This window comes from Neopsephotus bourkii, unplaced genomic scaffold, assembly GCF_033783945.1.
Source record: "Neopsephotus bourkii isolate Nb327-2 ecotype Australia unplaced genomic scaffold, CSIRO-AGI_Nbou_v1 NB_1792, whole genome shotgun sequence".
NCBI classification, from domain to species: domain Eukaryota; kingdom Metazoa; phylum Chordata; class Aves; order Psittaciformes; family Psittacidae; genus Neopsephotus; species Neopsephotus bourkii.
The window spans coordinates 6,770,392-6,785,380 of NW_026902266.1; the positions used below are offsets into that span (position 1 = coordinate 6,770,392).

The 14,989-nt window shown below is 38.9% G+C and overlaps 1 protein-coding gene across 5 annotated transcripts in view; it reads left to right on the top strand.

Annotated features, from left to right (window-relative positions):
• KCNQ1 (potassium voltage-gated channel subfamily Q member 1) overlaps positions 1–14,989 on the top strand; it is a 404,325-nt gene that overhangs the window by 80,268 nt on the left and 309,068 nt on the right. For all 5 annotated transcript variants that reach the window (XM_061342452.1, XM_061342448.1, XM_061342450.1 and 2 more), the window contains exon 2: positions 3,733–3,823. In XM_061342452.1, the coding sequence (XP_061198436.1) occupies positions 3,821–3,823 (3 nt within the window). In that variant the 5' untranslated portion in view covers positions 3,733–3,820. The remainder of the gene's footprint in view (positions 1–3,732; positions 3,824–14,989) is intronic.

Genomic DNA, 14,989 nt, shown 5'->3' on the forward strand with positions numbered 1-14,989 from the left:
TTTTTCTTTTTTAAGTTTCTGTCATTTTCTCCAGTAGACAGAGAGGATGAACTGCAACTAGGCACTGACCTCAGGCCAGAAATAAAAGAGCACAGATCCAGAAGGTATAAGCTAAAATAGTATTCCATGTATGCAAGGGCACTAATAGTTGGATACCTACAAGATTAATAGCTGCAATGAATAAAAGGTGTTTGAAAGTAAAGAGCAGACTTGAGCAAGCTCTTACCTGACCTTGGACAAGGAAAAAATGGTGTGCAACATTCTTGCTTTTGAAAGAAACATAGAACTGTTAGACATGAGTTAACTACAAAGCTAAGTGCGTTTGAGTGAATCTAGTGATGCAGTATCTATGACTTATCTATAAGCAGGCAGATGCTACTTTGTAACCTGGGACATGCAATATGAAAGACTTCACATTATATCACCTCATCTCTAGTGCTTACTTGGCCCCACAATGTAGGAGTTAGATTAGAGCTGATAACCGCCTGAACTCACCACTTTGCTTCCTTTCTTGAAGATGGTCTCATTTGCACATGGAGGATAAACAATCAACGAGTTTCAGAAGATAAAAGATTGTTGGTTTCCAAGAGACTCAGCCTATCTGACTAAGCAATATCTGACTAAACACCTTCATTTTGCTGGGGATAATGTGTATTTTTGGGTATGAAGGTGTCTTGTGCTTCAACCTGAAAGAGCACAACAATAAATTTCAAGAGGTTTTTCTGGGGGTGGGAAAAAAAAATAGTAAAATTAGTAAGCCTGAAACACGTCCATGTGAATGAAAACCCATAAAAGTAAGTAGTGCAGTTACTGGTACTTGATGCAGTTCCTGTGTCAGCCTTCAGTTTCACTAATAGTAACAAGCAAAGAGGTTTGGCAAACAATTTACCCTAAGTTTATTTACCTGTCACTTAGGCACACAGACTTCAATCCTTACTAGGTTCTCTCACACACCTTCAATCCTTATTAGGTTCTCTTCAGTTGTGTTTGTTTAGGAGAAGTATAGAAATGGGATAGTCTTTGCTTTGGTGCCCTCTTGTGGGTTCATATATTGGATATACTGGCCAAATTACACTTCTAACAATTTTACTATTATTAAAGGATAGAACAAATATTAACTGTTACTGTTCAAGGTGTGTTCAGAAAGCTTGCACCATCCCATGCAACTTGTTCTTTGCTTTGAACTGATACTTAGAATCACAGAATAGTTAGGGTTGGAAAGGACCTTAAGATCATCAAGTTCCAACTCCCCTGCCATGGGCAGGGACACCTCGCTCTAAAACATATCACCCAAGGCTTCGTCCAACCTGGCCTTGAACACTGCCAGTGATGGAGCATTCACAACCTCCCTGGGCAAACCATTCTGGTGTGTCACCACCCTAACAGTAAAGAATTTCTTCCTTATATTCAATCTAAACTTCCCCTGTTTAAATTTTAACCTGTTACCCCTTGTCCTGTCACTACAGTCCGTAATGAATTGTCCCTCCCCAGCATCCCTGCACACTTCCATGCATACTTCCATCTATGTTGGACCTTTTGTACAGAGACCATTAGCTGCCTCTATGTAACTGAACCCATATTATGTTCATGTTGTCATGTGTATTGGTCTTAAGCAATTGTGGGAATATTGCAGATAGAAGGGCTGGACACTTGGGTAATATTTATGTTATGGTTCATATGACTGGCTCATCTTTGCATACCCCTGTCTGCACACCTCCCTTCTATTTAAGAATAGCTGAAGTTAAGAGATAGAAGGTAAAATGAGAGGATTTTAGAGATAAATTGAAAGCACATATTCATACTTTGCCTAGGTAGAAGTATATTATCACATGTGTGTTTGTGTTGATATATGATAATCTCTTCCCTAACTTCAGTTCATTATCACTTACTAATTTGATTTTTGTGCCTAATTACCTTCAAACCTCCTCTCCACAATTTTGTAATATTTACAGTATCAACTGTCTGTGTGTGCACTGGACTCACACGGCCTTTCAAAAGATTCACCCAATCAAGTTCTCACTTATGTGAAAAAGATAAAGGCTCCGCCAGTTTGCAGCCACTGATGGTTGATTTTAATATTTCTCCTCTTGAGCTCAGTTTTATTTATTGCATCTTTTTTTTTTTTTGTTGTTGCTGTTTTTTCTAAGGGGAAAAAAACCCACCCTGATTAACCATTTTGGAGATCTGTAACAGGGAACACACAATGATGTAGTTGCTGGATTTTGCAGCAGGTTTCTGTCAAGTCCAAGGGACTGGTATTGCTTGTCTCAACAGAATTGTGAAAAATATCCTTAATAATTAGCTCTGTGTTTAATAAGTGAATGTTTTAAGTCTTGTTCACTGCTCTTGTCATGTTTTAAAAAGAAGCACGCAGTTGTTTGGGAACTGGAAGCTGCCTATGCCAGTGTATAGTGGATAGCATCCAGTTCAAGTGTTAAATGTTTTGCTTCCCAAATGCCTTATGTTCCTTTAGTGCAAGCAGCAGTCCTTTGGGGTGATGGGTACAGCTGAAGCTGCTCAGGGAAGGGGTTTGAAGGCAGAGGCTGTGGGGCTGAGCAGCCTTGCTTTCCATCTGGGGGAAGAGGCTTTCTGGGGGCTACAGGCAGTTGGGCTGTGTTTGCTGCAACTCCCCACCAGTCCAGAATCTTACAGAATCACAGAACCATTATAGGTTTGGTGGGACCTCCGGAGATCATCTAGTTTGACCCCACTGCCAAAGCAGGGCCACCTACAGCAGGTTACTCAGGAATGTGTCCAGGAGGGTTTTGAATGTTTCCAGAGTTTCTTTCAGTGCTCTGCCACCCTCAACCTAAAGTAGTTCTTTCTCATGTTGAGGTGAAACTTATTGTGTTTTAGTTTATGGCCATTGCTCCTTGTCCTGTCACTGGGCACCACTGAGAAGAGCCTGGCACCATCCTCCTGGCAACCACCTTTGAGATATTTATATGCACTAATGAGATCCCCCTCAGTCTCCTCTTCTCTAGACTAAACAGGCCGAGCTCCTGCAATCCCTCCTCATGAGAGGGTCAAACTACTGATCATCTCTGTGGTCTTCCACTGGACACTCTCCAGAGAACCAGAACCCTCTCTTTAAGGACTCACCTGGGCAGGGGGGACCAGGGAACAAACTCATATGTTTAGTCTCTAGCTCTCTCTGATAGTTGGTCTGAAGTTTTGTTTATTTAAAAAAATGGAATCACACCTAGGTTGTATTTCAGATACCAAATGTTAGATTTTATTTATCTGGGGCCTTTTGGGGATTGGTTATAAAAGACAGTGTGGGCAGAGGCTGTTAAATACTGGCTTAGTTGTTTTTTCTTTTGCAGTTTATTAGAATTTGGAGCAGCAAAAATGCAAGTATTTGAAATGTTGGGGGTGAGGTGGTGGTTCAGCTGTAGTAGTCCCTGCAATGGGAAAGAGCAAGAAATGCTGTTTTCTGGAGGGGCTAGGAAATAGCAAGGTTTAGAAGTAGGCTAAAGCTAATAATGTGTGGCTTTATTTGTTAATGTCCAACCCAAAAATTTAGTGTCTGAAGAGAAAGTCGTCAACATGAAGCAGGATCACTCAAACTTACCAGCTGTGTTTTAAGATAATCCAATACAAATGACTTCTGTGTGTGTACAGATAATTTGTAATGGTGTAATTATCTGACATCCCTCTGTGTTCTTATTAGACTGTTACATAAGTGTGTATTTTTTTTTTTTATTTTATTTATTTTTTTTTTATTTGCAGCTTCCTCATTGTGCTGATATGCCTTATCTTCAGTGTGCTTTCTACAATTGAACAGTATGCAGCTCTTGCTACAGGGACGTTATTTTGGATGGTATGTATGTAGGCGTTAAAGCCATTGATGTACGTTTGATCTTAATGTGCAGATTCTGATCTCATGAGTTAGTACTGTATCTAGCAGAATGCTCCTTATGGTTGAATTGACAAGACACTTTCCTGCTTTTCCCTAACAAGTCTGTGAAGTCAAAGAAATACCAGAAGTTATGGTAGCACAAAACTCTTGTATGGCATATATGGAAGGGATCTGTGTGGTGTCTAACTCACATGGCTGTTCTAATTAAACTTTAATCCCTTATATTGCTCAGGTTAATCCATTTTTTTAGCCATACTGAAGGCCAGACACCTCACCACAGAGTGGGAAAAAACTAAGTGGAAGTCCTGTTTTTTAGCTAATGTCAGATTTGTCTTTTTTTCACAAGTGGAAAACTCATGTATTTTCATTGACTTTAGGGTTAAGACAACTTGCTCCACCTGTCATACTCACTTTGCCTTTATTAGAGAAAGCATAGTTACCCTTTGTTTATAGTACACTAGTGCTGCAACAGATACGTGGCAAGAAATGTTCTGAGAGTATTACTGTTCTGCCATCTTAGATTTCATTGAAGAATTTTAGTTTGGAATTTTGAGAAGCATGGTTTTATACATACAGAAAACTTATATATTTGTTCTCAGTGTATGTCTGTGGTAGGGTACTCCCTGCTAAATCATTGATTTCCCTGCATTTGTAAGTAAGTGACCATTATTTTACTTGTGAAAACAGTGACTGTATTGAGAAAATGCTGACTAGCAATTTAAATGTTTGTTCAACAGTCTTTTAGCAGTGCACCAGTAATATTATTATGTATGATATAATTATGTAATATTATTAGGTATGATATCATTATTAGCAAGAAAAAATAACTTTAAAGCCACATAAATTATTATATTATTTGTCATTTTATCTATTCAGTATACTAAGGTTTTATATTTGATATGAATAATGTAAGAATAAGAATATATAATACATATTAATTTGTCAGTCATACTATTTCTATTTAAGGTACCTTTATGCCTGGTATATTATTTTTAACTGACTTGGAAGCTATTTGAACTCATAAGAGTAACTTTATAAATAATGCCAGCTAAGAGAGTCTGTACAAGTGTTTCTTTTGTTTTGCTGTTTTGTTTGTTTGGCTTTTTTTTTAATTTTTTTTATCCATAACTATTAGCTATGGGTACTTCTACCAATTTCTGTGATGGATTTCACTTGTGACGGTATCTCATTTATCTTTGCAATATATCATAATGTTTTACATGTGTGGGTTTTTTTCAGTGAAATAAATTCCAGTGAGAGCATCACCAGTGATGTTTTCTTTTTTCCTTGAAATCATGCAATCAGTTCTGTATGTTCATACTGTACGCAGTATATACTGTCTGCATGTGTGTAATACATTCAGTGTAATATATGTATGAAGTGCATTCAGGATTACATGCAACAGAAGGACTTGGGGGTGGTGGTTGATGAGAAAATGAACATGAGCTGGCAGTGTGCACTTGCAGCCCAGAAAGCCAACCATATCCTGGGCTGCATCAAAGGGAGTCTGACCAGCAGGTCAAAGGAGGTGATCCTGCCCCTCTACTCTGCTCTTGTGAGACCTCACTTGGAGTATTGTGTGCAGTTCTGGTGTCCTCAACATAAAAAGGACATGGAACTGTTGGAACAAGTCCAGAGGAGGGCCACAAGGATGATCAGGGGACTGGAGCACCTCCTGTATGAATATCAGCTGAGAAAGTTGGGGCTGTTCAGCCTGGAGAAGAGAAGGCTGCATGGAAACCTCATAGTAGCCTTCCAGTATCTGAAGGGGGCCTATAGGGATGCTGGGGAGGGACTCTTCATTAGGGACTGTAGTGATAGGACAAGGGGTAATGGGTTAAAACTTAAACAGGGGAAGTTTAGATTGGATATAAGGAGGAAGTTTTTTACTGTGAGGGTGGTGAGGCACTGGAATAGGTTGCCCAGGGAGGTTGTGAATGCTCCATCCCTGGCAGTGTTCAAAACCAAGCTGGATGAGGCCTTGGGTGATATGGTTTAGAGTGAGGTGTCCCTGCCCACTGCAGGGGGGTTGGAACTTGATGATCTTAAGGTCCTTTCCAACCCTAACTATTCTATGGTTCTATTCTATGATTCTATTTGTAATATCCATTATGTATTGGGTGTCTGTTTTATCTTTCTCAGTAGTGTGAATCAGTGTTCCTATTGTATATCATGAGAAAAACTATGGTCACCTTTTAACGTTGAAGTTCTACTATAATGGTTCCTTGGGAATTCAGCAGTTATTTGTTTGTTTAGGAATGGCATATCCTGGTATTGTTTTCTTAAAGGATTAACTGTGGTTATTTTCAATTAAGAGGCTTATGGTGACCCATCTGTCCACAGTAGTAGATGGGCCAATGTGTTCTCTGCTCTGTCCAGTTTTGGTGGACTTTCAAAGGAGTTGTGGCACCTTGCAACACAAATATAAATGTCAGAATCTGGTTCTTGTTAGTGTCTACCTAGTAAAATTTCCTGTTTTATTCTTAAGATTTTACTTTCACTTCTAATGTATCTTTACAAGCAGTAAAAATGAGATGTAACTGAATTGTTGAAGGGCGGAGTTAATCACAGATGACTGGTTGAAGAGAAACTGTAAGATGCAAAGAAAGTGTAACAGCATACAGAAGTTAAAAAGCAAAATAGGAAAAAACACAGCTGAAGCTTCTAACCCAAATAGTGATGTAAGGAGACTTATTAAAGCTTAGGAGAGCACTCTTTCTACTGCTTCACAGTAGGAATTAATTTCTCTTTTTTGTTTGTAGAGGGCCTTTTAGTTATACCACAATGATAGTTTTAATTTGGAGCCAGACAATGAAAGTAGGTAACTGACATTGTAGGTGAGCTAAGAAGGGCAAACAAATATTGAGAGAGATCTCAAAGGAGCAGCAGTGTAGAAAACATACCTACCAGGAGGAGTATGGGAAGCTTGAGGAAGGCTTTTCTGCTTGGGTTTAACTGGGACAGTGTGAAGGAGGGAACATTTGGCTATGTAGAATTTTAAGTTTCTAAGACCACAAATCATTCCATGAAACTTGATTTATGCTGCCTGACTATATGCTCTGTGAGATTAAAATAATTAAAGTAACAGCGACTTAGAAATTTAGCAATTTATTTTGAACATTATAAAATCAAGAACCTTTCCTTACATGGATTCCAAAGGGAAAATTACTGAAGCTTTCTCAAGAAGAGACTGCCTTTTATTTTTGACATAATTTCTTATGTAGAGTGGAATTCTCTAAATGAGTTATACTTTGTAGTGCATCAAATGTAAGGCCGAAGTAGTTAGTGGTATCAAATGTGCATTGTCATGCTTTGAAATTTTGCCTATTTCAGGTTTGTGGATTTCTTGTAATTTGGTGGGAGGGAGACTTTGACCAGGTAGCCATAGGTTTAGGAATGCAAGAAGTGACTATCATGCTGAATGTCTGGATATGAGTGCTCAGAATTAGCATGTGGATATGCTGAGCTAAATAGCCCCACAGAGCAAATCTGATTAGATGCGCTTACTGCATGGGCACTGGAAATCTGATTCATCTTGAAAATGAAGTGGAATTACTGTAAAAGCATGTGTATGTTATAAGCAAACTGCTGTTGTTACAAAACCTGTTCTACAGCTCACTTGTGAGTTGCATAGCATTAAAATGCATGTTGGGAAAAGAACACAATCTGTTCCCCTGACTGAAAAAAACATTCAGACAAGACCCTTGAAAACACAATTAAGAGCTATACTGCGTTATATCCTGCATGTCGCCTAAGTATTTTGCTCTGATCCTGTGAAAGATCTAAGCACCTACACAAAGTCTTTTTGAAACCAAGTATACTGGTCACATTAAAGATGGAAGCTGTGTGCCCATTTTCATGAACAAGAATTTTATGCTTCAATAATATAGTCATATAAGATATTACAATTATATGAAAATAAGAGCTAAAAAATCTGTTGAGATTATATTATTTTTTATTTTGCTTGTTTTATAATAGTGCCTCCCACTACTAGAGGAGAAAATAGATGTTATCAATAATTTTACAGCATTTTAAAATGCTTCTATTTTTCATAACAAGAAAAATGCAAATTTAACATTGGAAAAATAAACAAGGGAGAGTTTATGTGTGTTGCAAATGGTGTTCCAGCTTTAGACAAAAAACTTACAATTAGCCACTGAATCTTTCTCAACTTGTCCCCTCACTTCACAAGGCAAAGAGCCTTGATGAAAGCTATACCTAAATGCAGTTGTAAAGGGAGACTAGAAGAGAACTGGCCTTTTGTTAGTTTCCAGAAAACAGGGAAAATTTTTTAAATTTGCATGTGTTTATTTTATCTTTTTTTTCACTAGATGGTGCTGTTGGAGGGGTTTGACTCCAGTTACTCGTTGGCACTTGCCCAGTGTGAGCTGGAGTCTGAGCCAAGACGGAGAAAATATTATCATTTTGAAGGGTATATGTACACTTGGCCTGTTTAAAATACTGGTGCGGGAGAGCTTTTGCCATGACTCATAAAGAGAATGTGGTATATCTGTGTAAAAATTGATTCTGAGCCTATATTTAAACTATGGAAAAAAAGTAATTCAGAGATGTATGCTCCCAGAGAGGCCATATTTTTCTTTTATTTTCATAAGCAAGGATTTTATGGTGCCAGAACACAGCAGAATGCTGTTATCTCAGCATGATTTAAGAAAATCCAAGTGCCTGATCCAAGGGGATTAAATATTCTGCTGAACCAAGGGATATTTAGTGTGTCTGAAAAAGCTATTTTCTGGTAGGAATCTCATTTCAATATTGATTTCAACAAAGAAAAAAAAACGGAAGGTTATGTTTTCATAATGAAAATATAAGCTCTTTCCAGCTTTCTGTTTCCTTTTCTACTTTAGCATACTACTTACTGAAGGTATTAAAACAATTTTTAAACATTAAAAAGACTATCAGTTAAGATAAATGGTAATAGTTTTGGGTGATCAAAATTTACATTATTGGCATTGAAATTATTCCTGCTGTTAAGAGAAAGTGGCATGAAGTCTAGGCCTACAAGAAATCTAGATTTTATTTCTTTTTTTTAATATAATCTTTAGTTCTGAGTATAATCATTCAGTTTTGTTTGCTGGAGTGTCTTGGGGGTCTTGTGAGAAAGAAAGAGAAAAATACCTATGGTTTTTGATCCTAAAGATGGTCTTCACAGAGGAAAAAATGGTTCAAATAGTTTAAAAGTGGCTCTAGCATTTTATTCTTTTTTGTCCTGATTGTCTTCTTTGAGAAGGCCAAGGCAGAGACCTACGATCTGGACACTGGTGTTTTTTCATGATTTTAAAAAATTAAATGGGATTAATATCTGTAAAGTATGCCCAGTGATAGCTTTACAGACAGATCTAGTCTACAGGCTCTGTCTAAAGAACAGCTGTAACTGAGAAAGTGAAAAGTTGTCTTTGCAGCCTCAGTCTAACCCAGAGTGAGGTCAGCTGATGTAGAAGACATGTGGTGGACTTTAATCCTTTTCATTTGCTGGACCTGCAGATAGATCTGTCAGGGGGTTGCGCCATTGATGGCTGAAGCTGAGAATCGCAGCTTTCATTTAGCATCAGCTTCTCTACATTTTAGTTTGTAGCAAACAGGCAAAATGTGATTCGAAGGTTCAGGAAATATGAATAGAAATTAAAATCTCCCTTCTCCGTTTTAATTAGGGGATAGTAGTTAGTAGCTGAAACAAGGAGCTTCCTCTCTATCTGAATCCAGGTGCTTGAATCCATCAGTCTGTGGTTCTGAAGTTTGTAGCTGGGCTGGCACATAATATGAGTGCTTCTAATCTGCTGCTTTGCAAAATCTTCTGTGATGGTTTTACATGCTGCTGGTAGTAGCATCTTAACTTGTTCCAGCTGTTTGCAAAGCAAACCCTTGTCAACTCCCCTGTTCTGTATAGGAGAATTATGTGTTTAATGTAAATGTGATGTTAAAGGGATATAATCACAGAATCATTAGGATTGGAAGGGACTTCTGGAGGTCATCTAGTCCAACCTCCCCTGCCAGCGCAGGGCCACCAAGAGCAGATTGCACAGGAATACATCCAGGCTGGTTTTGAATGTTTCCAGAGAGAGACTCCATGACACCCTGGGCAGCCTGTTCCATTGCTCTGCCACCCTCAATGTAAAGAAGGTCTTCCTGAGGTTGAGGTGAATCTGCTTCTGTTCTGGTTCATGGCTATTGGTTCTCATCCTGTCACTAAGCACCACTGATAAATGTGAATAAGTCACTCACGTAAAATGTCTATATAGCATGAATGTACTTATTCAGTTGTTTCATTATCCAATCAAGAGGAGTTGCAACAGAAACAGAAGTTCATCAGATATGACTTAGAGGCTGATTCAAATGACCAGTTCCAGAGCAATACAGTTTGCAGGGCAAAAATAATGTCATTCTAGAAGTGGCCAAAAGTGACAGGATATTACAAAAGGCTAATTAATTTGGTTCAGAAGGTTGTGTGAGCATGCTTTTTAGTCCAGCTTAAATTGTGCTTTATGTCCATTCTTGGAGAGGTTTGAGGAACCAAATCAAATGCTTCTGAAGTGGAAATAATATTGGATGGTCTGCTAGGGACAGCTCAACCAATGTAATGAAGTGGGTTTGAAAAAACTGAAACCAAACAAGAAAAACAAACCCAGAAACAAACAAAAACCTACCCCAGAAACCAACACCCCCCACCCCCTCAAACAAATAATCTGCCCCCTCCCTCCCCCCCTAATCAACCAACGCAAAGGAAAAGCCAAGCAAAGCCTGTAGTTGTTTGGTGCAGATGAAGCCAGACCTGAAAAAGAATGCCAGGAAGGAATGAAGAGGAGATATGGAGGAAAACTATGCTAGGACTGTAAGTGAAAGATGAGCTGGTTTTTGTTTTCACATGTGCTGAAAACGCAACACTTGTAGAAGGGAGCTCTTGTTTCCCTTTTAAGTCTGTAGAGGGTAGCATTGGACCACACTGTGTCCCATCGAGGGTGGCTGGGTTCAGACCTTGGATGGTGTCCTGAAGTAGATTAAAAATATATTTTGGAAGAACTATTAATAAAGAGATGTTTTTTTAACATGGGCTTGGTGTATTTTATATGAGTAATCAACAAAAATAACTCTGGGAGAAGGAGGTGGAAGAAAAGGGCTGTGTAAATGTTGCTGCCAGGGACAGCTCTTGCAGTTTTGTGGTTGTAGCCACAAAATTCATGCTGTTTGGTCTTACCTGATTTCTCATCATGTAGATGGCTTTTAGAAAAAACGTGAGAACAACTAAGGCTTTCAGTGAAGTGAACTGGCAGGTATTTGCATGGAGGGGAAAAAAATATAGATACTAAACATGTTAACACACTGAAAAATTTCCAGTATGTTACGTCCTCCCAGGTATGCTCTTGCTATTGGCTTAGGTGCTTCCTTGGGGGGGGGGGGAGTTAAAAAAGATAAAAAGAAGATAAACTTAGATGCAGAAAATTGGTTATTTCCGTTTCTGCCTTTTCTAAGAACTATGGGGGGGGGGGGGTGTGGAACCACAAACATCCTCTTCTTGGATTTCTGTACCTGAAGTTCTGTGATGGCATACCTGAAAATGAAGTCTGCAAATACATCCCTGTAAGTAAAGGAATTGGAATTTAGTATTTATCCCCATGGTACATTGGGATGAGATGGCTGTGAAGCACTAAGCATTTTTTGAGGCTCAAACTCTGAAGATTAAGACAGACTCTGGGAAGAGTCTTCCTGAAGCTCAGGGTGGAGCTGGTGACAGATTGCAGGCCAGCACAGATCACTGGTGATAGATTGGTGCCTTTTGCTGGCTGCTTGGTGGCCTGCATGATCTGACATGGTGATCACCCTCACTGGCAGTGTGACTTAAATGAGCACAGTGTCCACTTGTCTTTTTACACTAAGCAAGCTTCAGAGCTTTTCATATGTTAACTACAGTAGCATGACAGTTTTCAGAAATTATTACAAATATTATCAATACAATTCTTACAGTAATTACAATCTATATTGCATGTAGTGTTTTGAAAAATAAGGGAATATGTGCAGCAGAGTTGTTAGTAGTTCACTTGTTCTAAAGAGCTTGTGTTTGCTCTCATGGATCACATAGCATACTGGTGTTCTGTTTGTTTAGTATAGCTGCATTTAATAAAATCTGTTCAAAGGTGTGTCTAAGAAAATGTCACCACTGAAGAAAGTGTATTTCATTCACTGTCACATCTGTTGTTCACTTTTGCCAAGCTTTCTACTTACGGGTTAAATTTTGACTATCATCTCTAGGGTGTAAATCCATGTAAAACTCAGAACCTTTGCTGGGTGAACTCTAGAATAAACATGGTAAGCATATTTTCTTTGAGATGATGCACATTTTTCACTATTTAATATTTTAATAAACAAGCAAGGTACTATAAATTCCATCTTGGAAAAACAAATTTAGAACATTAAACTTGTGAAGTACTGGTGCATAGTATAGAGCCAAGCAGTGAAAAGAAAGATTTTTAAATTTAGGGTTTATCTGGATTAGTGTGTAATGTTTGCAGTGACAGGTGTTTTCTTTATGCTTTGCCCAAATGTCTGGAAAGTAGTTTGTCATTAAGTGCTACATTCAGTGTGTATCTCAATTTCAGTATAACTGGAGGGTCTCTGGCTTTGTTAGGTCCTTGTTTTCACATCTGACCTCAGCCAGCTGGAGTCTATTGTTTTAAGCGTAATGTAACAGCTGACATAACATAACGGATATCAAGCTGAAAAACTGAAACAGTGCAGTGAACTGATGCAAAGAGAAGGGAAAGGGAGGAGTTGGGGAGGAGAGACAGGGCAAAACTAGCTTCATGATTCAAAGTGGAAACTTGCTGGCTTGTTTTCCCAGGGGGAATTAGCTAGGAAATAATGGGATGAGTCTGTTGAAGTTCTATTTGCAATTGATTACATATGATAGACTACTGAGACAGGTTTGAGTTTGCCAGCTGTCACTAGCTGGTGGATCTTGAATGGCTTTAAGTGGCCCTTGGTAGGCAAAACTGGAATAAACTCTGCAGGTGTGGTGTAATTGTAGTGCAGCAGAGCAGTGAGTGCCAGTGCCTTAGAAGAAAGGAAGTTTCAAGAGTTAGTAGAGAGAAAATAACTTAAATTGAATGCATTAAGAATTTTACTTTCCTATGTTGGATTAAGTGGGTTCAATTAACTGGCTAAAAAAAAATTTAAAAGCAACTGGACTTCTTGGTGGCTTTCTTTTTCTTGGCAGTTTCTAAAGTGTCTATGAACTCACTTTCTGAAAGCTTCATTATTTCATTTTTTGACTTCTGCATTTGATGGTAGGAAAGCGTATCTCAGCACTGAGCACTAGCTGCTCTTGGAAAGGGAATGAGTAAATGAATCCTCTTAGAAATTTGCCACACTGCAAAAAATGTATCAAATACCTGCCTGTGCATAGAGGAGGGAAAAGATGGTATAGAGCTCACCCTGTATTTTTCTTCATATGTATTTAAGTATATGATTGTTTACATATATATATAATTCTATATATAGAACATATTTCTGGTTTTAGCAATGATTAGAAAAAATACTGCTAGCTGGATTTCATTTGTATTGGGCAGAGTCTCTGTTAACTCCACCCTACTGAGAGTTTATTCCATGGTTTTAGGAGAGAGGGGGGAAAAAAAGTAAAGAGTTTATATGCTGTTTTTTTATGTCTGTGGTATAGGCGCCCAAATTGGGGTCTACATTTATAAGTGAAGTTTTTATGGCATAAGACTTGCATTTGTACAGTATATTTAACTGTGCATATGAGTAGTCATCATGACTTCAGCAAGCTTCCTGTGTGCATAAATACTAACAGGATTGGGGTGTAATAGGAAGGGTTTTTTGAACAGTGTCTGATTGTACTTAGGTATAGCATAGGAAGCATGAGAGTTTGATTTATGTAACTGCAAGCTGTATTTATCTCACATTTAGTGTTTTAAATTTCTTTTTAGCAAAGCTATTTTGTACTATGAAAAACGTCAGCATAACTGAAGCTTCGGTTCTGTTAAACTTGTCTTGCACAAAGGGTTTCTGGGATTGTTCCTGTTGTAATATGGGGCCCAATCCTATTGTATCTCAGTATTTGGAAAGGTTATATGAAAGAGGTTATTAGAGCTATCTATTGAGTGGCTAGTAATAAATAGAATGGCATTTGCTTGTTATCTCAGTTTATAAAATAAATTAAACCTGTTGTAGAACTTAGAAATTGGTGTATGTACAGAGCTGTTGGAGAAGTCTTGATAACCCAGAGAGCTGCGACATTTCTGGTACGTCTTGTGTATTGTCTACAAACAAGGACAGTGGCCCAGTTGCCCTGCTAGTAACAGCATCAGAGGCTGTGCAACAGAGCAAGTTCTGTTGGTTTCTCTGAGTTGCCTTTAGGGACCTAACATTGAAAGCTGGCGAATAAAGTTGCTAAGCCACTGGCCATCATATTTGAAAAATCATGGCAGTCAGGTGAAGTGCCCAATGACTGGAAAAAGGGAAATATAACCCCCATTTTCAAGAAGGGGAAAATGGATGACCCAGGGAATTACAGAGCAGTCAGTCTCACCTCTGTGCCTGGCAAAATCTTGGAGCAGATTCTCCTGGAAGGCATGCTAAGGCACATAAAAATCAACAAGGTGCTTGGTGACAGCCAGCATGGCTTCACTAAGGGGAAATCCTGCCTGACCAATTTGGTGGCCTTCTATGATAGGGTTACAGAACTGATGGACAGCGATAGAGCAGTTGATGTCATCTACCTGGACTTGCACAAAGTGTTCAACACTGTCCCACACGACATCCTTGTCTCTGAATTGGAGAGACATCAATTTGGTGAATGGACCACTCGGTGGATAAAGAACTGGCTGGATGGCCTCACAAAAAGAGTTGTGGTCAATGGCTCAATGTCCGGCTGGAGACCAGTAACAAGTGGTGTCCCTCAGGGATCGGGGCTGGGACCGGTCTTGTTTAACATTTTTATTGGTGACATGGACAGTGGAATTGAGTGCATCCTCACGAAGTTTGCTGATGACACCAAGCTGTGTGGTTCGGTTGATAGGCTGGAGTGAAGGAATGGCATCCAGAGGGACCTTCACACGTTTGTGAGGTGGGCTGATGCCAACCTCATGAAGTTTAACC